The sequence below is a fragment of the Ochotona princeps genome, chromosome 10, assembly GCF_030435755.1.
Source record: "Ochotona princeps isolate mOchPri1 chromosome 10, mOchPri1.hap1, whole genome shotgun sequence".
NCBI lineage: Eukaryota > Metazoa > Chordata > Mammalia > Lagomorpha > Ochotonidae > Ochotona > Ochotona princeps.
The window spans coordinates 2,126,766-2,152,229 of NC_080841.1; the positions used below are offsets into that span (position 1 = coordinate 2,126,766).

At 44.6% G+C, this 25,464-nt stretch overlaps 1 protein-coding gene across 1 annotated transcript in view; it reads left to right on the forward strand.

Annotated features, from left to right (window-relative positions):
- HMCN1 (hemicentin 1) overlaps positions 1 to 25,464 on the forward strand; it is a 366,339-nt gene that overhangs the window by 258,392 nt on the left and 82,483 nt on the right. The window contains exons 53-68 of the mRNA XM_036495278.2: positions 1,848 to 1,998; positions 5,181 to 5,375; positions 6,716 to 6,829; positions 9,818 to 10,005; positions 10,972 to 11,068; positions 14,217 to 14,378; positions 15,129 to 15,242; positions 15,565 to 15,767; positions 16,001 to 16,082; positions 16,187 to 16,318; positions 17,003 to 17,152; positions 18,787 to 18,946; positions 20,944 to 21,068; positions 21,239 to 21,422; positions 21,981 to 22,078; positions 24,216 to 24,494. Of these exons, the coding sequence (XP_036351171.2) occupies positions 1,848 to 1,998; positions 5,181 to 5,375; positions 6,716 to 6,829; positions 9,818 to 10,005; positions 10,972 to 11,068; positions 14,217 to 14,378; positions 15,129 to 15,242; positions 15,565 to 15,767; positions 16,001 to 16,082; positions 16,187 to 16,318; positions 17,003 to 17,152; positions 18,787 to 18,946; positions 20,944 to 21,068; positions 21,239 to 21,422; positions 21,981 to 22,078; positions 24,216 to 24,494 (2,434 nt within the window). The remainder of the gene's footprint in view (positions 1 to 1,847; positions 1,999 to 5,180; positions 5,376 to 6,715; positions 6,830 to 9,817; positions 10,006 to 10,971; positions 11,069 to 14,216; positions 14,379 to 15,128; positions 15,243 to 15,564; positions 15,768 to 16,000; positions 16,083 to 16,186; positions 16,319 to 17,002; positions 17,153 to 18,786; positions 18,947 to 20,943; positions 21,069 to 21,238; positions 21,423 to 21,980; positions 22,079 to 24,215; positions 24,495 to 25,464) is intronic.

Genomic DNA, 25,464 nt, shown 5'->3' on the forward strand with positions numbered 1-25,464 from the left:
GACGTAAAAGGCTTCTATCCTTGAGGGAGAAAGTCCGACTCTGAGGTTGCTGTAGTGGCCCGGAAGAGGCATCGTGGTCCCTTGGACCGGGGTGGCACAGGGTGTGGGGAGTAAAGGGACGTGAGGCATCTGTGGTTTTACATGACATTTTTAGGAGAACGACTTTGGGTGGCAGAGAAGAGGCAAAGAGTAAGCCCTGAGCTACTTCCTCACCGAGAGGTTGGAGGACAGGGAGGGAAATCCCAACAAAGTCAGATAAAAATGTGTCAGATAGGTGCTGCTGGCAAGATAAAGACTTCGGAGTGACACGGTATCATTGGTAACCTTGGCAGTCTTTTTTTGGTCAAGAATACACAGCCACATCTGGAGTAGTTTCATGAAAAGATAAAAGGAAAGAAGCTGGGGGCAGCAAATGCAGAAAGCACTTTGAAATTGCTTGACAGTAAATGACAATAGAAAATGTGGATGTGGGCTGCATCAGGAATGGCTGTTCGCCCAGTGGAATAAGGGGAGATGGTGGCATCGCGGGTGAGAGAGGACACAGCTGCAGGGCGGTCCTGCAGGGGACTTGGGTCCCAGGTTGCACAGACGGCTGCCTGCAGCGGAGGGGAATCAAGGAAGGGGAGGGGCTGTTGCCCCCCCCCCAGGGTCAGCAGAGAGTGGAAGTCAGGAGGAGAACCCAGAGGGCCGAGAGGATCACACGGTCAGCAGGTTGTGATCTTCCTTAGGCTCAGTAAGTTCCTGGAGTTTTGAGGTACGGGAAGACATGTGGAAGGTTAGGAGGTGGTGGTCAGAAAGCCAGAACTTGAGCCCAAGACCATGCAGAGGTGCAGGTACGGGTGACTAAGAGGTCAGGCAGCAGGAAGATGAAATACTTCCAGAGGAGGTGTGGGAGGTCAGTGGCTGTGGGCATTGAGACCACCAGCAGCCGTGAGGGAAGGTACCTTCCAATGAGAGGGCAAAGTGAGGCTGCAAGCTCTATGGCATGAGGGAGTTTACTGTGGGTAGAAATGGCAGCATTCTAAGTGTAGACAATGCAAATATCAGAATGCAAAGATCCATAAGTCAGTAATGGATACCAGAAGAGTCAGCATGTAGCCTAGCATTTAGGACATCCACATGCCCGAACTTAAAACTTGGCTCCAGCGCAGGCGCCAGCCTCTTCTGAGGCACATGCTAGGAGCAGTGAGAAGGCTGGATTTCTGCCACGCTTGTGGGAGACCTGGGAGAATTCCTGGCTTATGACCTCAGCCCTGACCAGCCCTGGCCCGCCCTGACCCGCCCTGACCCGCCCTGACCAGCCCTGGCCCTCCCTGACCTGCCCTGGCCCGCCCTGACCAGCCCTGACCAGCCCAGACCTGCCCTGCTGTCTTCTGAATAAATGAACTAAAACAACATGTGAATATCTGTAGGTTAAAATTATTCACTTATGAAGTCATGATTTCCTGCATGATAGAACTATGGACTAATCAGATTATGCTAATACCATCAATCTTGTTTAAGAAATTCTGGCATTTTCTAAAAATTTTGATAAAAGGTCTCTTTATAAATACAATATGATATCAACTGAAATTTTTTCTTCACATGGATAAATGAGTATCCAATAACATAATTTTTATCCCAAAAGTGTACTTGAACTCTGTGAAAGCATCGCCCACACATCCCGGGTGTCCTCTGCAGTCAGTGCAGTTACAGTTTTCATACAGTTTAACACAAGGATAGGAGGACTTGCCATCTTGATTGTTTCGGATGGCATTTGATCTTCGTATAATAAAGAATCATGAAAGCACTGTCTTAGAGGATCTCCCGGAGTCCTTGAGGCTGACATGGTTGTCATCAAATCACAGGCCCTGAAGCCAGATGATCACGTGAGCATCGGTGCTAAGGGACACACGCTCCAAATAAAGGAAGTTCAGATATCAGACACTGGGCGCTACACCTGTGTGGCATCCAACATCGCTGGTGATGATGAGCTGGACTTCGATGTGAATATACAAGGTAATACACACTTACTGCATGTCATGTTGATGTATATGATCCGTCAAAGCAATGGAGAAGAGAGTGGGTTTATCTTTATAAAGAGTTAAGTTCTGGAATTTGGTTTCTCTGATATGCTGCATGAGACGCTCCGTGCTGAACCCACAGTACTCTGAGAATATGTATTAGTCCTTAAGCTTTTCAAAGGCATTTAATCTTCCTCTGAAGAACCTGTAGTCACTTTATAGTGCCGATCGCCAACATCAGCTCACTTAAAAGGCAAAATTCCGGGCTTTTCCAGCAGGATGCCCCATTACCTGATAGGATGAGGGATCAGCAGAGGGGTCACAGAAGGCATTACTATGACACTGACTGGCATTCAAGAACCATACTCAGGGCTAGAATGTGTAAGGCATACGTGGACCAATCCCCTGACACTCTGACCCCATTGGACGGTTTAGAAGGGCCGGTGGAGTCTATGCAGGAGGCATGACAGTCTATAGGACGCTCTGGGCTGACCAGAGCAACCTCTGGCATAGTTAACACTGGCTGGCAACAGGCCTGGTTGGAGAGCGTGGTGGAGGCCTTGGCTGCGTGGAGCCTACCACTAAGGGGCACAGGAACTGGAGGGAGGCTGAGTTCTGGTCGGGTCACAGTTGTAATCCCTTGGCACAAATATCAATTCGGCTTTGACGCACCATGCCGGATTAGACCACAGCACAGTTTGGTGCTCCGGAGGACCAGGATAGATGTTGGACGGGCTCGGCTAGGCCTCAACCCCATCTGAGCCATATATGAGATATGCGTGGGTATGGACGAGCCGTGGCTGGGCTGAAACTCTCAACAACAGGAACCAGAATGGATTGAAGAGCGGTGCTGGCTGAAGGACCTGCTGGAATGCGTGAAGCCCGACACCATGAAGGAGTCGGAGGGAGGAACCTGAACAGATCCTCTGACAGGACACTGACTCTACAAATAAACGCAAGAAGCATGGAGGTAAATAACCCAGAAGAGGCTTTGGAATGTGACCCACTGGAATACACTTGGCTCGGGTTGGGGCAGACCAGGCTGAGTCGGTTCACGTCATCCACTGGCAAGCCCAAGTGCTGAAACTGTGTGGGGGCCTGGCCGGGTTTGGTTGCGATTAAAAAAAAAAAAAAAACAGTATAAAACACAAAATGCCAAGGTGAAATGGCCTGTGCTAGCAGGGAATGCAACACCCGACCAGCACTCCTCCCACTGGTTTAGGTGAGGGACGAGAGTGTGATGGGCAGAGCCGGGGAGAGATGCGATACTCATTGGTTCCAATAGAGGTCGGGGCTCAGAAGAGAACCAACCCAGGGGTTAAAACCATCAGCTGATCGGAGTGATGGACAATGGCGGGCACTGTGCTTACTAGTAGTACATGTAGGAGCCTGGACTGGGAATGCCTCAAAGTTTTTTTTAGGGGGATTCCCCTGAACAAAATGGAGGAATCAAAGCATTAATCAAAAAAAGATGGAAAATGGAGTAGATGAATCAACCACCTCAGCTTTATGCTTGCAGTGGAAAACTGGACAAGGGGAAACCCTAAGACGGACTATGTCAATCAGTGGACTCTGCACCAGCCTCATCATACCTGGACTGTTGCTGATGATATGTTGGAGCTTCTAATTGATCGAGGTGACGCTCTGCTGGCTCTGCCTACAAACCTGAGAGGGCCTCCCTAAGAGGCCGTTGAACTTGAACTGGACAAGTGGGATGCTGGACTCTGTATGGTGTAAACTTTTAATTAGGGAATCTCAACGGAACTTGAGCTGTGGTTATGCATCAAGGTGAAGGAATTCATGATGGGGGAAGGGTTTGGGGTGAAGGGGGGAATCCCAGTCATGTAATGCAATGTAATTAATGAATAAATGAATATTAAAGAAAAAAAAAAGAAAAAAAAAAAAAGAAAATTTGGACTTGAGAAATCCAAGATGAATCCCTTTGTTCAGGGTTATTTTTTTATATTCTGTGTTTCCTTCTGGTGAATCTAAACATATCCGTCATTTACAAGGTTGGGACCATAGCACAGTCCTCTCTATTACCTCATCTTTCCGCTAATATTATGTCATTAAATCTTCTGAGGAGTATTTGCATAGAAGGCAGGAAGGTGCTTAAGTACAGAATTCAGAGCGCTCCTACTTGGATCAAATTATGTTTACAGTTCCTACAAGTTCTGTGACTTAGGCAAGTTACCTAAATATTTTAAGCCTCCTTTTGCTTACTTTTAAAATGTATACTTTGCCAGAGGTACAGTGAGTGCTAAATGATGCAGAATATTTAAAGCTGTTTAGAAAAACAACTTAAAGGTGATAGTTGCTATTGTCATGGTGCAAACTGTTACCCTTAAGGTTGCCAAATATTCGACTTCATTTTTAACAACTATGAGGTTTCATTAGTTGAGAAATGTCCAAATACTGAGGCAGCCAGACCTCTAGTGTTGAATGTCTGGGTTGTCTCCAGGCTTCCCCTATTCATAAACAATGCTATATTGAACACATTAATATATAAAATACGTATCTGTCTTTGATTTTTCCTAAGGTGCACAGAACGAATTCTAGAACAAATGTTATGTACTTTTAATGTTTATCATGTTCAGGCAAGCTGCCTGCTAGATAGTTCATATTTATGCTCTGAAATGTGTGCGAACATCATTCTTTCTGCTAACTGAGCTTTTTAATGCTGATTCTATAACTTGTCCAGCTTTCTTAGTGAGACAGAACACCAAGAAGAGCTCTCAGATGAGCCAGTGTTTTGTGACAGTCTCTGCTTCTCCTGCAGTGACCCATCTGTTACCTGTGTGCCCAGGACCTGGAGCTGGTGCTATGCAGGCACCCTCAGCTCCACTGGGAACCTGCTCTCGGATCTGTGTGCCCAGGGCCTGGAGCTGGTGCTATGCAGGCACCCTCTGCTTCACCTGGGAACCTGCTCTCGGATCTGTGTGCCCAGGGCCTGGAGCTGGTGCTATGCAGGCACCCTCAGCTCCACCTGGGAACCTGCTGTAGGATCTGTGTGCCCTGGACCTGGAGCTGGTGCTATGCAGGTCCTTGCACGTTTTTGCGTGTTATCTAATATGTACGGCAAGGAATCACTGTTGTCAGATTTCAGTCAAGAACTTAGTTTCATAGTCTGATGCTGGCCTTTACACGTGACCCAGATTCCGTGCTTTTCCCTCGTAGTTCCTCCAAGTTTCCAGAAACTCTGGGAAGTAGGCAACATGCTGGACACGGGTAGGAGTGGTGAAGCCAAAGACGTGATCCTCAACAACCCCATTTCTCTTTACTGCGAGACAAATGCTGCGCCACCACCCACTCTGACATGGTACAAAGATGGCCATCCTCTGAGCTCCAGTGATAAAGTGTTGATTTTACCAGGTAAAGGTGTCAGCAGCATGCTGTGGACCTGCCAGGTGTGTTTCTCCTCATCAAACAGAGCGTTTAGATGTCACATGGCAGACCAAGGCTGCCGAATGCCGCTGGTCCTCCGGTGCTGCGAGGGAGCAGAGAGGGCCATGTGTGGGTGGGCCAGGAGACGCAGTGAGGTCCCCAGTGCCCGCTCTGCCATGGCCTTGGCTTCTCCAGTGCGATGGGACTGCCAGGCTTCTTTGCGTTACCGATACTGTCCTGATGTATCTTTGCAAATAGTTACTACTTGGCTTATCAATTACATTTATAAATAAATAGCAAAGATCACTAGTTTCAATTATTTTTGCTATAATGGCATGGCTTATTGGTAGGCTTAAACTGTCACAGGACAACAGCATTTTCTAGGCTGCTATTTAATTTTGGAACACATTTAGATATTCAGGGTTTATCAAGATTCATTAAATTACATGCTTAATGCCAACATGTTAAATAAATGTATGTGAATTTGCTCTCAATTAAGTGAAAAAATGTCTTAAAAAAGAAAAAGAAAAATTTTAAAAACTAAGTAGATATGATAGTGGATATAATATGATCCTAAACAAGCCTGGCTTTGGGGGGAAAGTGCAATAAAATAAAAGACTTTATTTCAACATTAATGAGATTTGAATGTGGGCCAGGAATTGAGTAGTAGTTTTGTATCACTTAAATGCCATGCTTTTGATCATTCTATTGTGGATACATATGGGATTATTCTGTATCCTAGGAAATATGGGGGTATGAGTCTGCAGGGTTAATGGGGTACCATGTTCCCAATTCATCCTCCAATGATTCAGATGATGTGCGTATAACAGAGGCAGACTAAGCACATGCAGTAAATGTAAGTAATTAGTGAGCATGTGTTCAAGTTTTTATACAATTATTGTAACTTGTTATGTTCAAAATGGAAACAACATGAGGAGTTAAAAATATATATTCTAGTTCTTTCAAGATCATCTTTTCTTATTCCCGTGTATTTCTTTCTCAAAAGAGTACTTTCAGGGAGCAATATAGAAACTACCCAAAATGCTCAAAGCTACTACAACACGTGCCTGAACTACAGCAGCACTCCAGGGAGAGCATGGTCACAGGGCCGTCCCTGAGATGGAGTCAGAGGCCAAGTCCTGGGCCACTTGTGTAAACTAACTCAGTGCTTGTTATAAAAGGTGGTGTCGGGCTAAAACCAAACGCTGAGAGTAGGAGTCCCAAGGGGTAATGTAAGGAAGTCAGTGGGCCTGAACACTTGGGTCCCTACACATGACCGTGCTCACACCAAGACTGAAGGAAGTAACGGCTCTGGGGTCTGTTTCCAGGAGGCCGTGTGCTGCAGATCCCCCGGGCTGCTGTGGGTGACGCCGGAAGATACATGTGCGTGGCTGTCAATGAGGCCGGGGAGGACTCCCTCCAGTATGATGTCCGCATCCTTGGTGAGCCAGCCTGTGCTCTTGTGTATTCTTCAGCCTTTCATTCAGAAGCGCTTCTGAGGAACTCCCACGTGCATCAGATTACCCAGGAAGAGGGCCGAGGGAAGATGCTGCAGTTCCACGCCCATTTATTTGGCAGCTGCCGTTGGTTGCTTGCAACATTCCAGCCCTGAGCCAGGCTCCCTAGAGACAGCAGTTGGGGACCGTAAACCTATGTCTTTCTCCAGGCAACTGAGAACCCCGCAAAGGGAGGAAGTGTTCATGCCGAGAGGTCTCAGGTGTGACTGGTCATTGAGGGGGTGCAGGGCCAGTTAATCAGAGCAGGATGGAAGGACACGTCTCCTGGGCCATGTGGCTTAGTTTGACCTCAGCTGGGAAAGAATTGAGTTCAGAGTGAGTGGTAAGAGCTGGAGTTAGGAAGGGCAGAAATTCTAGACTAAAATGGACGATGGGCTGGGTGGCCCGGGGGCATGTCCAGGCCTTTGAGCTGTTAGTTTTACCTGGGGAGAAGCTAGAAGCAATGGATGTGAGTTTGGATGCGAAGGTTGGTGCAGAGCAAGGAAAGTGAACTGGCCCCAGCACTGTTTTGTTCACAGTGCCCTCTTCACATCCTAGGCTCAGGAGTCACTAAGAACAGGGTTCAAGTGGGGTGTGGGGCTGGACACAGGGCTTCCTGGCCTGGAACTCCGAGTGGTTCAGCTCTTGCCTGATTTGTATGTGTGCTCTATTAATGGCCTCATTTAATCTGAAGCTTAAATTTATTTTTAACCAAACATAGCTTCAAATAATATAATTTTATGTTACCTAAAGTGTAGTCAAAAGCACTTAAGTTTTTATGTAAAATTATGCACTCAAAGCAACACTGCATTTCCACCATGTGGTTTGTGATGTTGATTGTTTTCCTAAAAGATTTTTAGTTTATTTGCCCGAAATCACCTACATCAATAAACACACTGTCTTCACTGATTGCCAAAGACAGAGGGTGGGACAAGTAAGCTCCAAACAAGACAATAATTAATAACTGTGGAAATTGATTTCTGCCTTTATAAAAGCGGTTAGCATATGCATTCCTAGTTTATGAACATTTCCTTTTTTTTTTTTAATTCTATGAACTCTGCCTGACATTTAGCCCAGTAGTTAAGTTGGTGCCAGCTAGTGTCAGGGTGCTATGCTCAGTTGTTGCCACACAGACCCTGGACTGCAGCAATGATGGCTCCAGTAATGGGCTCCTGACTCTCATGGAAAGCTGGGTTGCATTCCTGGATGCTGGCTTTGGTCCCAGCTCAGCCCCCTCTGTCCTGGAGCCCTGGAGGAGTGAACCAGCCCTGTGGAGAAGAGTATAAATGCATTTTTCGGTTAATGGATAGTATGGGAATTTTTCATAGCTGATAACAGTTTTATTTTTTTTTACATTTTTATTATTATCATTTTATGATACAGTTCCACAGGCTCCTGCTATTTCCCTTATCCCAGCCCCAGTTCCACCCCCGTGACATCATTCCTCTGCAGCATTACTAAGTACAGTTCTTCATACACAACCATATGTCCATCATTGCGGGCATGGACAATGGCAGAGAGTCCAGCATCCTATTGTCAAGATACATTTTAACAGTTTCATTGTAAGTCCATTTTTGTCTGGAAGTAGAAATGCATACCACATTATATCCTCAGATCTGGATATGTTAGTCTCCATTTCACAGTTAATGTAAATCCCCTCAAATGAAAAGTCATAATACAAAATCAACAATAGAAAGAAAAATAGAAATTTACAATGCCATGAAGTTAAATAACATGTTACTAGATATGACAGTCGCCATTACACACCTACTATACATCCCCTTAAATGAAAAGCCACAAAACAAAATCAACATGAGGAAGAAAAAAGAAACTAACAACACCATAAAGTTAAATAAGATGCTACTAAATGACTAACATGTATCTGAAGAAATGAAAATCAAGAAACTTCTTGCAGAAAATGATGCCACTGCATGATCTATGAGTCATTGAAGAATTTAATCAGAAGAAAGTGTTTTGAAGAGATGAAACCAACAGAAAACAACAAAACCCATGCGATAACAGTTTCCACTGATTTTTGTTGGTGAAGTGTGTCTCTTCAAGACAATAAATAGACGGATTTTGTTTTTTTTTTTTTACTGTGTAATTCTTTTTTTTTAAATTTTTTTTCTTTTTATTGTATTGTTGTTGACAGTCTTTACATAGTTAATTACAGTTAAAGGAAAAAGAAGAAAAGAAAAGAAAAAAAAAGAAAAAAAGAAAAAAAGGTTCAGGGGGATAGCAAAGTGGGTAATGCCATTATGTCCATATTGTTTCCATCATGCATCTGAGGTAAAGGGGGACCTTGAGGGAGAAGCCCCACCCGGCTTCCCGGTTTTATTTTAAGCAAGGATGATTATATGTGGGAAAACCTAGAGTAGGACTTCTCAAACTCGTATGTACGTGAATGTCACCTGGAGAGACGGTCGGAGCACGGATTCTTGTCGATGCCTGATGAGGGCGTCTGAGAGGGGCCTAAGAGTTTTGCGTCCCTCACCGCTCTCCCATGTAGTGGAGGCTGGGGACACATGCTGAAGAGCCCAGGCATTTTGCTTCCAAATAAGATGAAATACAAGATTTCAGATACACTTAATAGGATGTAACTCGTGTGACCATCTAGCTGTATTATCCAAATGCTTAAAATCCCAGAGGGCGCAATGGACAGGGCTGTGGGAGAAGTGAGGTCTGACACACTGGAAAGAGCTGAGGCTGAGCCCGGGTGGGATTCCATCAGAACTTCAAGGTGGGAGGTGGGAGAGTGACAGGACACCCCAAATCCAAATACTGTCTCTACACACCCCATGTGTTAGTGCCAAATGTCCTCTACGTTGTGCTTCTGTGTTATCATCGTAAACTTGTCAAAGCTGTCAGAACTCCAGGATAATTCAGGAGAGACCTGTTGCCTGTCCTTATCTGTTTATTGCAATTATTTATTAGTGCCCCCCGTTATCAAGGGAGCCAGCAGCGATCTCCCCGAAGAGGTCACCGTGCTGACCAACAGGAGCGGGCGCATGGAGTGCCTGCCCAGTGGCAGCCCGGTGCCAAAGATTTTCTGGCACAAGGACAGCCAGCCTCTGCCTCTAGACGATCGTCACAAATTCCTGTCTAATGGAAGAATTCTACAGGTAAAAGTAAAATTCGTTACTGACTGTGTATCCTATAGTAACTGTTTTACATTGAAAAATAGTTGTAGTTAGTTAAGAAAATACTTGTAAATCATGGGTCTACAGAGACATTTGATATAATCTATTGATAGTGGAAGTGATCACTAACAGTTTTGCCAGAATACACCAAGAAATCGTAAGTGAATACTTTTACCCTTACTACTAGTTAGTGATTTTTGTTCAGGGCCAGCAACATTTAGTTATATAGAAAATTCTGCAAAATAAACCGTAAACACAACCATCTATTGGCTGATACTGCACAGGAAGCCACGACTCCAATGAGTCAAAACAGTAGGCATTTGTTGGGCTTACAAGTCTCCTGCCCAGCTGTGGTGCTTCCCACGCGGTTGCTCTTACTCAAGGCGCTGCAGGTTGTGTAAGTGGCTCTGCTGGCAGTGGGCTCTTGCAAACAGGAGCCACAGAGGCAGGGACTGGGCTGTTTCTGCACTGTGTACTAGTACATTCCAGCGGGTTGGTCTTGGCTTCCTCACATGGCAGTGGCAGAATCCCAAAGGCGCAAGAGTGCTTAGCCCATGTTTGGGAATGGCCCTATTGGCTACCCCCTTCCCAAGTTGCATTGGCCAGAGCCAGCCCATGGCCAACACACATCCACACTTCTTCCCCTCCTCTTGATGGGTCCCCTTGGCACTTGCATGATTGGAGCCCTGACGAGGACGTGGGAGGATGATCTAGGGCCTTTTGTAGCTGGCCATATACACAAATGTGTGTAAAGTTGACTTTATCTAAATGTATAAGGATTTCCCCTTCCTAATGAAAACCAGCATCAACATTATTATGTACAAACAGCACTCTCTTGTATAGGTCTGATATGTACTGGGAAAGGTATGCCTTATTTATCCTAAAAATACTGACAGATGCGTTAAATTGCTTTATAAAAATTTCAGTTGATCTTCATCTTTCCTTTAGATTGAAAATACTCAGATAGCAGATATCGGCAGGTACATGTGTGTCGCTGAGAACACAGCCGGAACTGCCCAAAAATACTTTAACCTCAATGTCCATGGTAAGAGCAGAGTGTCAGAAATGTCTGGAAGTGTGTGTTTGAGCAGACAGGGAAGCCATGCCTTCGATTATACAGGCTTGCTTTTTATTTTTTAACTCGAGCTGTGTGTGAGTCCTGTGTTCAGTCACCTCTCTTCAGTTTTCCCACCATAGCTGGGAGGATTTATGAAGTATAGACCTTCTAGAGGTCGACGTTATGTAGCAGCACTCCCTTGAGTGCATTGGCACTTGTATATGTGTTAAATGAGCGTAAGAATTGGAAACTCCAAGATGACAAGTTGATATGCAGTTAGAACTGAAGAGAGATCTTCCACTTGTAAGAATTTATCCACTTCCCTGAGATAGAGGCCTCTGCTACCCAACATACTCCCTGGAGAAGAAGAATTCCCTTTATGGAGTTCAGTAATCCCTTAACAACCAAGAGCACACCTAGCTCACCTGTACAGCTTTAGGTTCTTGTTCGTGCTAGACTCTCCCCAACTACTTTTGTTGTGCTGTGGGGAAAAAGGCACTTAGCTCTTTACCCCCAGAAAGGTAGTTTTATTTTGGGAAGACACAGCTGCCAGCAGAATATCAAATTGGAGTTGATAAAAACTATTACAAGAGATTCCCTTAACGTGAGCAAAGCAAATATGCACGCAAATCCTGGATGACACAGCTGGCAGGTGCAAAGCCCAGTTTTGCCCAGCCAACCTGACCATCAAGGTTTGATGCTTAGCTGCTTCCTTTGTTGCCTCCTGCTGATTTCCACATCTGTCTCACAGAGTAGAGAGCTTGCTGAGACTAGAGGCAGTCGGGGCAAAAGAAGTGTTGATGTCTTTAAATCCATAGCACCAGCCTCTGCTGGGTCCTGCATACTGCCTGCAATAACTCCTCTTGTCTCTGCCCCTTTGTGATGCTCACCCCTTCATCTCCTGCCTTAATGCCACACTGCCTCTGACGTGTTGTGCATCAGGAGTGTCATAAGGAGTCACCATGGCTAATGTGGTTACCTCAGCTGTGGAGGCTAGGGTGGCTGGAATCAAGGCGCCGGTGGGGTTTGGTTTCTGGAGAGGGCTGGGCCTGCACTTGGTCTTAGCCAAGAGGCCATTAAGCGTTAGGGGGCTTTCCGCTTGGCTTACAAGCAGCTGCTTTGTCCTTGTGTGTCCTTTCTGAGCACGGTGTTGGGAGGTGAAGGGAGAGAAAGTGGGAGTGAGCCTCAGTTCTCTGCACCGTCAAAGGACAGATCCGAAGGTGTGGGGTTCCACCCTTAGGGCCTTATTTTGACTTTAATTACTTCTGTAGAGACCCCATGTCCCAGTACAGCCATACTAGGTGTTAAGGCTTCCACTTATGAAATGGTTGGGACAATGTAAACCTTCGGCCCCAAGAGGCACCTCACAGTTTTTCTCGGGTTCCTCACCTTGTGTTTTACAGGGAAAAGAGAAGGTATGGCCCAGAAGCCACCTCTGCATCCTGCTGTGCGTTTGAGCTTGCTACCCAGTTCTCTTCCTGCTCTTGCTCGTGTCCGGCGAGAGAGAAGCCCTGGTCTCCAGAGGCCAGAGGCTGGCCAGACTCTAGATCCTGCCTCTGCCTTCTCGCATTCTCTTGAATGTTGATACTCTTCTTGATGCTCCTTCCCAGGATCTACCTTAGGCTGAACACGTCTTCCCACCTGCATGCCCAGCCTTCCTCCATGTTCCAAGCCACCTTCTCGAAAGCTAAAGAGAATCGCAGTTTTCTCTTTCACCTCCCACAGCCCTGCATCCGCTTTGATGAGGCTGCCCTGAGGCGACTGGTCAGCCCCACAGTCGCCATGCTCCTCTCCTTCCGTCTGAGCACTTGGCGTGCCTGCCCCCTGTTTCCCAGACTCCCCTCCTGTGGCTCCTGTAACTCCCGTGACCCCCACAGCCCGTGTTCATGCCTTCCCTCTCCTGTCCGTCTGCCCGGTTGCCTCTGCTGCCTCTGCCCAGCTGTGACTTCACAGCTCCATGGCCTCTGGGTGGTTCTCCGCCCTTCTTGTTCTAAGAGATGCCCTGCATTCCCCAATTTCAGTCACCACCTTTGTGTGGTTTCCCGATTTTTATCTTCAGCCAGAGCTGTAGATCTTTCTGTCTGCATAGCCATCTTCTTTGTCACAGATATGAGATGAGCACTCTCACACAGTAAATATGAAACTGAACATGTAACCTCCCCCAAATCTGGTCCTCCTCCGAAGATCTTGGTCTCAGTAAAGGGTACTGTTGTCTACACGTTGTTCAGTATGGAAGAATGGGTGTGACCTCTGACTCCTCTCCCTCGCTACACCCTGCTCCATAACTGTGAGTCTGAGGGCTCGGAAGCCCCCTCCACACACACATACACACACACCACCACCACCTCCCCAGTTAATACTTTCTGATACCATCCTAGGCCCAGCTGTCTGCTGTACCCCCAGTGGTATCTTTTGAATGGATTTTTGATTGCAGCGTTGTTCAGCTTCCCATTCCCTGGACTGCTTAATGGCACCCATCCCTACCTTGGAAGGCCTTAGAGCATCTCCTTGTTCAGCCCTCTGATGCTCTGCCTCCCATCCCCACCTTGCTTTCTGCACTCAGACCTTTTCAAAGCGTGCCATTTTGCTGCCTGAGCCTTACTTGATGCTCTTCCTTATTTCTGGAATATAAGCTCATTTCTTGGTCAGATTTTTAAATATCTTTATTCTTGTCACTTTATCCCTACTAGAGTAGTTCCTTGTTGTCACCCAACCCTCTGGTCAGCACTGCAGAGGGGTGGGTGAGGATACGGATCCAGAGCCAGACTGCTCAGCTCTTGAACCTGTCTCTTCTGTAACTAACTGGCGGTCCTTCAGCAAGTGGGTAACTTCTCAGAAGGGTGAATGAAGATTCAGTGAGATCGAGTATGTGGAATGTTCAGAACAGTTCAATATTCTTAAGCATACAATGAACTCCATAAGCGCAGTTGTCTTTTTCTGCATTGCTCTAACCACCTGGTACACTGTCTAGGATACAGTAAGCAACCGGTCCATGTTTATGAATGAGTAAGTTTGCAGTGGAATTGTTAAATGGATAAAGTGAGCTCAGTGCTTTTAGTAGTTGGATTGTGTTTGCTAAATTGGAATGTGTGTTACTGATATCCTCAGATTCACTTGTAGTGTATTTACCATTTAGTTCCTCCAAGTGTCATCGGTCCTAACCCTGAAAATCTTACTGTTGTGATGAACAATTTCATCTCTTTGACCTGTGAGGTCACTGGTTTTCCACCCCCTGATCTCACCTGGCTCAGGAATGAACAACCCATCAAGCCAAACACAAATGTGCTGGTCGTGCCTGGTAAGGAATTGATTACTGTAACATGGGCTAAGCTAACTTTCCTTTATTTTATTATGAATGGCATTTTAAACTAGTACCTGTCCCAACTTTTGTGTAGCTGATCTTACATGTTCACAATCATTGCCTATATTTGCCCATTGGTGATCATTAAAGTGCGAGGATATGGACTTTTGTGATTTTGGTGGGAATGTGCAGTAATAGTATCTCCTTTGGCACATTGTCATGTTTAAGAACAGAACAGCTTAATAATTCCAAGTGGTATAAAGTAAATAGTACAGTTATTGAGTAAATCCATTGGTAGTTTTTAATCAGTCCTAAAGGTCTCTGAGAGTCAGTGATAAACTGGACTGGTGAGTGAGTGGGTGGGTAAATAGATGTCCAGACACAAATTGGTACAATGAATGGATGATGAGGGGAATGGTGAGTGATTGCTTAATAACTTCTGTTTTAAGTTTCAACTCATAAAATACTAGTTAACATAATTTACCTATTGTATAATTATTGTTTGTCCACTAGAACCTTGATCAAATTGTTCTATTGTCTATGGTTACTTAAGTGAAAAGATTTATTAATCCTTCATGAGGAAGCAGTCAGAAAAGCTCCAGCAAAGCAGTTGGAGCTGTTTCCATTTAAATATGAGTGTTGTTATGTAAGTTTGCTGTGTGGGACGGGTGTGCTTTGCCTTTGTCTTGGTGAGGAGTTGTTGTTAGAACTCTGCCCCGTCTTGCTGTGCCTTGTGCCTTCCCGCAGGTGGTCGCACACTGCAGATTGTTCGAGCCAAGGTTTCTGATGGTGGTGAATATACTTGTGTTGCTGTCAACCCTGCTGGCGAAAGCAAGAAGAAAGTTTCTCTGACTGTGTATGGTGTGTATTTGCTCTTCTGCTGCAGTCCTTTGTTTGGGAGCTGCTTTGCAGTGGTCTCCGCTGGGCACCCTTTGGGAGCTGCTTTGCGGTGGTCTCCGCTGGGCACCCTTTGGGAGCTGCTTTGCGGTGGTCTCCGCTGGGCACCCTTTGGGAGCTGCTTTGCGGTGGTCTCCGCTGGGCACCCTTTGGGAGCTGCTTTGCGGTGGTCTCCGCTGGGCACCCTTTGGGAGCTGCTTTGCGGTGGTCTCCGCTGGGCACCCTTTGGGAGCTGCTTTGCGGTGGTCTCCGCTGAGCACCTTCATGTCCTGTTTGCTCCCCTCAGTGCCCCCGAGCATTAAGGACCACGGCCGAGATGCTCTTTCCACAGTGACAGTGAGAGAGGGGTCCTCTGTGTCCCTGGAGTGTGAATCCAGCGCCGTCCCACCTCCTCTCATCACGTGGTACAAGAGTGGGCGGATGGTGGCCGAGTCTCAGCATGTACAGCTTCTAGCTGACAGAAAGATACTGCACATCAAGAAGGCTGAGGTGCATCTTTGGTTTTATTTGGTGTCAGGACTCCTGGGATGGAGTGGTGGATCCCTGGAAGTGGCAAACTCCCCACACCGTAGTGTGTAGATGCCAGGCTTATGGAAGGCAGTTAGAACTGGGGTATCTGAGCATGAACATGAACGATGGCTGGTGATTTATCTACTCTCGAGCAGTGTACTTGGTCATCCGTCACTTTGGGGAGCACATACAATAGCATCTTTTTCTTCTAGGTGTCTGACACAGGCCAGTATGTATGTAGAGCTATAAATGTAGCAGGACGAGATGATAAAAATTTCCACCTCAATGTTTATGGTGAGCACAACTCTAGCACAACTCTTTCTCCCTCAGATATGCAAATTAAGGCAGTATCCTGAATTTGCTTCAAGAGGACACCTGATTTCCTTGTCTCTTTATAGTACCACCCAGTATCGAAGGACCTGAGAGAGAAGTGGTTGTGGAGACCATCAGCAATCCCGTGACCTTGACGTGTGATGCCACTGGAATCCCACCTCCCACTGTAGTGTGGCTGAAGAATGACAGGCCTATAGGTACTACAGCTGTGCGTTCTTCGCTCTTAGCTCGCTCGATTTGCAAACGAGACATTTTCAGGATTAGACTCACAGCTGTGTACTGTCCAGGAAGGTTCACACACTGAAATACATTTTGTTTATAAAGTGATCTCTGCCTCTCCCCTCCATTGCACTGCGTCTTTACGGTTAAAGTCCAAGCTTGTGTGTTTGGCACGGCTGTTCATCTTCCACTTCACAGCAGCATTCTGTGGTTAAGTATATGACTTGAGGTCAGAACCCCATTGTCCATGAACAGCTTCTTGCTCCTGCTGATCCTGGGTAGAACCAGGATGTTGGTTCACGGAGCTGTGTCCTGCCTCCAATGCAGGAGAGCTATATTAAACTCTGCTTGTGACCTCGGCCTGGCCCTGCGTCCAGGGTCACAGATACTTGGGGAGGGTCACCAATGCAGGAGAGCCGTATTGAGGTCTGTGCCCATGGCCTCGGCCTGGCCCTGCGTCCAGGGTCACAGATACTTGGGGAGTGAACTAGTTCGTGCACGTCACACTCTCTCTTTCTCTTTCAAATGAATAATTTTTTTAAGTACAAAGAGAAATCTTTTAAAAAATCTTTCACAGAGAACATCACACTTCATGATGGATTACGGTGATGTTAAGAACGAAAGCTTTTACATGTCTTGTTTTGCTTTTTTTCAACTTGTAGAAAATTTCAATTCACTTGAAGTTCATATTTTGTCTGGAGGTGGGAAACTTCAGATTTCCCGGTCTCAGCATTCAGATGGTGGGAATTACACCTGCGTTGCCTCAAACCTGGAGGGAAAGGCACAGAAAAGCTACATTCTTTCCATTCAAGGTACCTGTGAACACTGGCCTGTACTGACTTTCTTGTCACATTCCATCTGTAGCTCAAAATCATGAACATTTAAAGACATATTAATAATTGATTCAAAATTATTAGTCAGCAGAAACAGTTGCTTGTTTTCTGTCTTTCATTTGCCAGTAGATTCTATTTTCATGGAAAAGGTTATAAATTTAAGAAAAAGGAATCATACAAATTTAGTAATGTCCATTTTTCTATTTTTAGTAATTACTTCCTATTGTACATATTGCATTGCACTTTAATGATTTTATAATGATTTATTTAAATTTTTTAATGATTTCTTTAAAATTGTTGTGGATAAGTAACAGTTCATGAAGGAATTATACTCCAACCACTAGTAGGAGAGTAGGTAAATTTCAAGTAAATGTGAATCTTCCACTCTTTGGAATGAGGAGAAGGAACGTGTTTGAGGAGCACCTACTCTGCTCCAGTAGAGCCGTGAGCACTGCCGAGGGAGTTTGTTTCCTTTTGATTTCCAAGAAAACCTCTGAGTGTCACTTCTGGCTCAGAGTTGGGATTTTTAGCTTGAAACTAAATTGAACCACTTTTATAATTTTATTGTAATTACTAGATAAGGTAATTCTCATACGTTATAAAGTAGCAGTAGCATCTACCTGTTATATACTCTATTAAAGTGAACTCTTAAAAAATGAATTAAAGTTCTGAGTATCAGTGTCTGTCTGTAAATACTAAGTGTCATTTGAGATTTCACGAGCATAAAGGGAACACTGTGATTTAGAGGTTGTCACAAGCTGCATGCTTAATCTGTTGGGCGCATTAGTGAACATAGGTGTCAATGATAAGATCTGAGGTATGCCCAAATGTTTACCAGATGTCTTCTGTACTTTACTGTGTCTTAGGAATTAAGATGGCGTATGTATGGGATGCTTGGTCCTGTGCCTGTCATGTCAGATACTTCAGTGTGAATTCATACTGACCCAGCTGCTTTCACAGGGTGGATATCTCAGATGTGGTGTAACTGTCACATTGTAACGGGAGTGCGATGTAAAGAGGTGATGCAGTGGCGAGCTGCTAGCTTCCAGTAGTTGACTCACAGGACTTGGTCCTGAACGCACAGCCTGTTTTCTGCCAGTTCTGTGGTCTGAATCTCCCTGACGGAGCCTCTTTGAAGCTCCAGCTTTCATGGCTATGGAGTTGAGATGTCCAGAGTTAGCTCTAGTGTGCTGATGTGAACCAAAGCTACGCTAATTAGATAGAATAGCATTTCAGTGGTTTCTGTGTGGTTACATCGCTAGTATTTTTACTACTCATCACTTTTCGATCAGATCATTAAAGTGAAAACCAAAGATGGCTGAATAAATGAGAACAGATGCTCTCAGAACTCAGGAACCATGAGGCATATCAGCTTTTCAGGCCAGGAAGGGTACACACACCCCTGTGACAAAATGACTTAATCAGCTTACACATATACTAGGAATATTGAAACAGTCCTTCTGTCTTTCTCATTTAGAAGTAACGTAAGGATGACAACAGTTTGATCTTGAACCATAATCCAGGAAGAATCAAAAATAGAAATGGCGTGTTGTTCTCGGACGATGTTGCATTCCTTAGAATAATATCCTTGACCCTCCATTGTTTTTCCCAAGTTCCTCCAAGCATCGCTGGTGCTGAGATGCCGAGTGAAGTCAGTGTCCTTCTAGGGGAAGATGTTGAGCTGCTCTGCAAGGCACACGGTGTCCCCACCCCACTTCTTCGGTGGCTGAGGGACGGGAAGCCTGTAGCTAGTGGGGAAGCAGGAAGAATTCGGTATGTCGTGGAAGAATCTTTACATTATAATTTTTTAAGGTCTTCAATAGTGCTTTATGCTTCAAAGTTCAGATGAATAATAATGCCAAATTTCATCTCATTGGAATTTGACTCTCATTATATTCACAAAGGGAAGTGATAAACAGAGAGTTGGGCAGAAATTCACTTTGGAGAATCCTCAGAAATGCGTGTGTACTGTGTGTGTATTCTGAAATCTCATCAGTCTGTCCAGAAATGTGTATCGATCACAGAACATTTAACCGAAGCCATACCATGAAACAGTGTGTTCTGCTTTCCTGCTAATATGAAGCCAGTTTCTTCCTACAAGATTCTCCCAGTCATCCTAGCTATGACTTGTGTCCTAATAACGGCAAGCTGTAAGTGTACCATGTCTCTTGGCTCGTGTTGACAGAAGAGTAAAGCAACCTGATTCATTGCTTAGCCTGGTTTATGCAAATCCCACTTTGAGTTGGCACTTGTTGGCAGCTCTGCAGAGATGGAATGACAATGCCATCTGGGCCTCCTGGGTCCCCCAGCAAATTCCCTTGGAAGGAGGGCTTACCTCCTCACGAAGACTGGTCACATACACACACCCAAGAAACAGGCAGTAAGTCAGGCAGTAATTAAATGCTGTAAAATTGATGATTTTGAATCAGTAGTTTAAATTTAAGGAGTTGTAGTGCTTTTTCCCATCTATAATTTATAGTAAATATCTAATTTAAAGACGGATGAATGAAATTTTCTTTGCAGATACCAGTGCTATTCACTATACACTAAAATTTAATTATTTTCTTTGTAAGTGTAAATACAATTCATTGGATACTGAGATTACATATTCACTCCCTTCTCAACACTGGATAATTTGTTCATTGGTGTTTTATACAGGCATTATAAATTTCATTTTTCTTGTGTGAACATTTCTGAATAATAAAGTAGTATTTGGCTATTTGCATTGGTTCAGCTGATCTGTCCCCACGTACTACTTCTCCCCGGTTCTTGGAGTGGCTCGTCCCTGTTCTTCAATGAACCAACTTGGCTTCTCATTAGGCCACTTTGGTGCTGATCTCTGCAGTATTCCACAGTATATTGATTGTTGGCTGAAGCAACTCAACCACCAAATCAAGTGCTTTCTGGAAGTCCGCTAACCACTTTGCAATGCTCATTGTCGCTTACTGTTTTGCTTGTTAATATGATTAAACTCAGGGAATTTTAATTTTCATTTTAAAAAAGAAAAAATGCAATGAAGTTTGGTAATGATGCTATAGTTCTCAGTAATATATTTTACAATGTGATGAGTTCAAATGAAGTACTTTTGACATTGGCGTATTCTAATGAAATCAATGTTGAAGGAATAACTAGATTGCAATTTCATCTCCATAAAATATAGGAAATTTTTAGTAATTAGTGGTATCTTCAAAGAACCAATAATTCATTAATGTTAATTTAGATACCTTTGCTTATTTAATTGAATTTGAATCATTTACTGTCAGATTAATCAAGGGAAAGTCTTTAATAATTTGTAGAAAAGAACTTTGCAAAATAGATTCATATGTTATACCAAGTTGTTGCAGCTAAAATAATTTATACCATTCTATTTCTTCTCATGAAGGTATTACTAAGTCATTTACAGTATTAATTCGAGAAATTTTATGATTTTCATTTAATTCAGATTATCCATTGATGAGAAGACATAATTCTAATTCTGATGGCAAAGTGTCTTCCCTGTGATTTGAATAGAGGCATTCCTGACCTTTCTTTTCAGGAGTGATGGGTGGGAACCAGCTGCAGACTTGCAGGTAGCTTCCTGAACCCTCCATCCACCTGCCTCGCTCTCACTGCCTAAGCCTTCATGAACTTACTGAAATAGATCCGAGCCAGTCTATTCAAAGTGGAGACATCATTGGAGAGTGCTGTTTCTCCCAGAACACAGTCATCAGAGTTTTCCAGCCCTTGGCTCCACGTGGGCCATCTCCGAGCCTCTTTCCACATTCCCACAGGGTGACTGCCCATGGCAGCATGCTGAGCATTGATGGCGCACTCACCTCCGACGTGGGGAAGTACACGTGCGTGGCTACCAATCCTGCTGGGGAGGAAGAGCGAGTGTTTAACTTGAACGTCTATGGTGAGTGAATGAGCACGCCTGCTTACGGTGTGAGGTCCGGCAGCAGCAGCGTCAGCGAAGTCCACTGCTAAGACTACTTTCTGTGGTGTCAGAGCGGACAGGTGGGCAGTTCGTCGTCAGACCATCTTGATAACACGAATTCTGTCCCTTTCTCTCTCTCCATGAATTAGTTCCGCCAACAATTAGGGGCAATAAAGGAGCAACGGAGACGCTCGTGGCGCTCGTGGACACGGCGGTGAACGTGGAGTGCCGGGCCTCGGGGGCGCCTGCCCCCCAGATAAGCTGGCTGAAGGGCGGGCTGCCGCTGCTGCTCTCCTCTCGGGTTCGCTTGCTGTCCGCAGGGCAGGTTGTCAGGTCAGCGTTTGGGTGCCGACAAATCACCTAGTAGGAGTGCTTTCTTAACCATAATAGCTTAAAGAACCGCTTTTTCCCCCTAAGGTTTTTTTCAAATTTAAAAATTTTTCTCATTTTAATATAGTTTTAGAATAGGGAACAGTGGCTTTTTTTCTATTTGAAATGCTCATATTTTAGTAGATTTGTGTAAACCATGTCTCTAACACACTTGTTCTCACGTGTGAATGTCCATGTTTTCCAGATCTATTTTAGGCAAAGCCTCAAATGGTAGAAAATGCCCGTTACGATCCTGTGATTTTCCCATGAGCACCATTCTCTGTTAGTGTATATTTAAAAATATTTGCTTTATAAATTGTGTGACACTAAATTGTGCCTGATTGCCTGTATAGAGTTGCTTGTGTTAAAGGCACATCATGTTTCAAGGCGGATCATTACAAACCTCACATCCAGAACCTTGCAGCATAAATCCCTTCCTGTAATTATTTACGAACTGTGGTTGTTTCATGTATCTGCAGTAAATGGGACCCAGTGAGGAAATGCTGTCACATGCTTTTCTAGGATCGTGAGGGCCCAGGTGTCGGATGCTGCTGTGTACACGTGTGTGGCCGCCAACCGAGCCGGGGTTGACAAGAAACACTACAGCCTGCAGGTGTTCGGTATGTCACAGCCATGACCCACTGCTCCGCTGAGTGGCAGAGCTAAGCGCCAGGCGTGTCTTTAGGAACTGACCTCCTCACACATCAACACATCTATGTACCTCCGTCAGAAAGAATTGATGAGACAGCATCTTACTGCCGGGGAGAAGTGTGTTTTTCCCCAGGGTCCGTGTTTATTGGCCCGTGCTGTCTGTTGAAAACTCTACTGGATTGGATTTTGCATCTAAGTCAGAGGAGGCCAGCATGGTGGCATAGCAGGCTAGTTCTCCACGTGCAGCACTGGCCTCTCACATGGGCTCTGGTTGCAAGCCCCGTATACTGCACTTCCCATCCCACTCCCTGTTTGTGGCTTGGGAAGAAACAGGATGTGGGCGACCTGGAAGAAGCTCCTCGCTCCTGGCTTTGGACCAGCTCAGCTCTGGCTGTTACAGCCATTTGGAGAGTGAGTCAATGGATGGAAGATTTCTCTCTCTCTGTCTCTCTCGCTCTCTCGCTCTCTCTTTCAAATAAACTAAGTACATCTTTAAGAATAAATCAATTGAGCTACAAGGCTAGTCATTCCATACGGAGAGAAGGAGGCAGACTTTGGACACAACAGCTGAAGTTGCCACTTGGGACTCCTGGTGTGAGTTCTGATCTCTGCTTCCCTGCTTCCTGGGGCCAATGGAAGACAGCTCAGGAGCTGGAGCCCCTGACAGCCACAGGGTAGGCCAGCTAGAGTTCTTGGCGCTGGCTTCAGTTTGATGAATGCTGGCTGTTGCAGGCATTTGCAGGGATGAACTAGTTGAGAGAAGGTCGCACTGTCTTTCATGTGAAATAAAAGGAACAGTATGAATTTAAATATGAACGTAAAACCAGTCAAGACTGTTTTGACTCATGTAAAACGTTTACATCTGGATGAACATATAGACACTTGTGTGTGTATAGAGGGAGAACTCAAACATTCCCTTTCTGAAATATTGAGATTTGCTGGTTCACACTTCTCAGTTCCCAAAAACATTTCAGAACTCTTAAGTTATACTTACTGTAAGCTACAAGCAACTTCTGTTAGGTTATATGGAATTTACCCTGTGGTTTTATTTTCTTTATTCAACATAAAATAATTTAGTGTACACTGCAGGATCTGTACATTTTTTTTGAGAGTCATTTATTTTTATTGAAAAGGAAAATTTACAAAGAGAAGGAGAGACAGGTGAAGATCCATCCATTGACTCACTCCCCATGTGGCCACAATGGCAGGAGCTGAGCTGTTCTGAAGCCAGAAGCCAGGAGCTTCTCCCGGGTCTCTCACGCAGATTCAGTGTTCCAAGAGTTTTGGAATGTCCTCTACTGCTTTCCCAGATCACAAGCAGGGAGCTGGATGGGAAGTGGGGCAGCTGGGACACAAACCGGCACCCCTGTGGAATCCTAGCACTAGCACGGCAAGGATTTAACCACTGAGCCATCACGCCGGGCCAAGGATCTATACACTGTAATGTTAAAGGAACATGCTTGAGAAATTTAAAAATCACAATTTGAAGTTACTAATTGTATATTCTATAAGAAAACAGGTGCAAATTTCTTTGCTAGTGTCTGGAAAAATAATTGGCATACATAAAGATGTTTTTTGTGACATCCTCCATTCCTCATGTGGTATTTTAAAATATATATATTTTTATGTTTACCTTTTTCGCTTATATAAGATGAATGAGTTTCATGTCCTTTGTGTATATAGATTTAATAGCATATGAGAGTTACACTCTACATTCCCACCTTACTTTTTCTTTTAATTTTTGTAATAACATACTTTCAATTTACTTTATAAATCAAGCTCAACTCTTCACTAAATTTAAAAAAATTCAGTAAATAGTAAATAGAAAAAGTATTGTTTCTCAAAAGTATAGGTGAGGTTTGTAAACAACAGAATCTCAAAATGTCAATTTTGCTCTTACATGTTGTACTCTGTGTATAAATTACCACAAATCAGGGAAAATATGTATTTGTTTTTGGGGACTGGCATATTTCATTCTTCATAATGGTTTCCAGTTATGTCTTTTTTGTTGCAAAAGATATTTTTAAAGACAGACTTACTGTGTTTTTGTTAAGTTGATCTCATTGCAAAGCTGTATGAATTTTCCCTCTCTCGTTGCCTATACAGCACCACCAAGCATAGACAATGCCATGGGGAGAGAGGAAGTGACAGTTGTGAGCGGCAGCCCCACCTCTCTGTCGTGCTTTGCTCATGGAACCCCGGCGCCCCGTGTGTCCTGGCTTAAGGAGGGTCTGCCACTGGGGCTGGATACCCACATGACCTTCCGCTCCGAAGCCATGGTCCTTCAGCTGCTGGAAGCAGAGACCCAGGACTCAGGAAGGTACACCTGCCTGGCCTCCAATGAGGCTGGAGAGGTCAGCAAGCACTTCGACCTGAAGGTCCTAGGTACGTACAGACTCACCCAGCATGTCAGACAGGCTTTGTAAGCAGCAGCAAAGCATTTAGGGCTGTCGACTGTGAGACATTGTGTGACATCTTCAGGTTGGGATTCACTTATGTTTATGGTTCGCATCAGAAGCATGTGAAGTCATATTGTCATAGGAGGGGTCTTCAAAAACTTCTGGGAAATGTGGATTATAAAAATGCAGAATTTTTTTAAAATGTGCCAAAGTGAACTTTTAGTTTCATTTGTCTGCGAACTTTTGGTAGTCCTTTTTTATTCTCTGTCTGAAAAGATGAAAACCCCTATTGGTAAGGCATCAGTAATTGAAAAAGTCTTTGAGCAGCTGAGAAGTAGCTTTAAAACTTCCTGCTGGACTCTATGTTTGGTATATATGCTTGCAGTGAGGGAATCTCAACTGAGCTTGAACTGTGGTTATGTACAAGGTGGAGTAATCCACCATAGGGGGAGGGGTGGGGAGGGATGGGGGGAATCCCAGTACCTATGAAACTGTGTCACATATTACGATGTAATTAAATAATAAAAAAAACTTCCTGCAGTAACTGAAAGTACATCTGAAATTAAAAGTTTGATGGGCAGTCTTACTATTTACACTGTTATGTGCTATCCCAAGCAGCTGTTAAGTGATGCTGTGTGCAGACTGGAGTGGGCATAGCCATTTCAGGCAGTTCTGTTGACTCTTGTATGCCTCTAAAGTGTTTTCAGTAAGTATCCCAAAGTTCCACGTGCAGATAGTCTAAAGAGAAAGCGTATCTTTTCCTTGAATTTAAAATTTCAACCTTGGGAGTGACAGGAAGATGAATGAGACAGCTCATTAATGACGACTTCTCTGGAGTCTGTTTCAGTCCTACAACCTACAACCTACAAAACAGCAAAAAGGAGCGGCAAGAGTGCCAGTCAAGTAGACCTTGTGCATGCTTTCCAAGCGCTCTGCAAGCTTAGAGTGCCTATTAA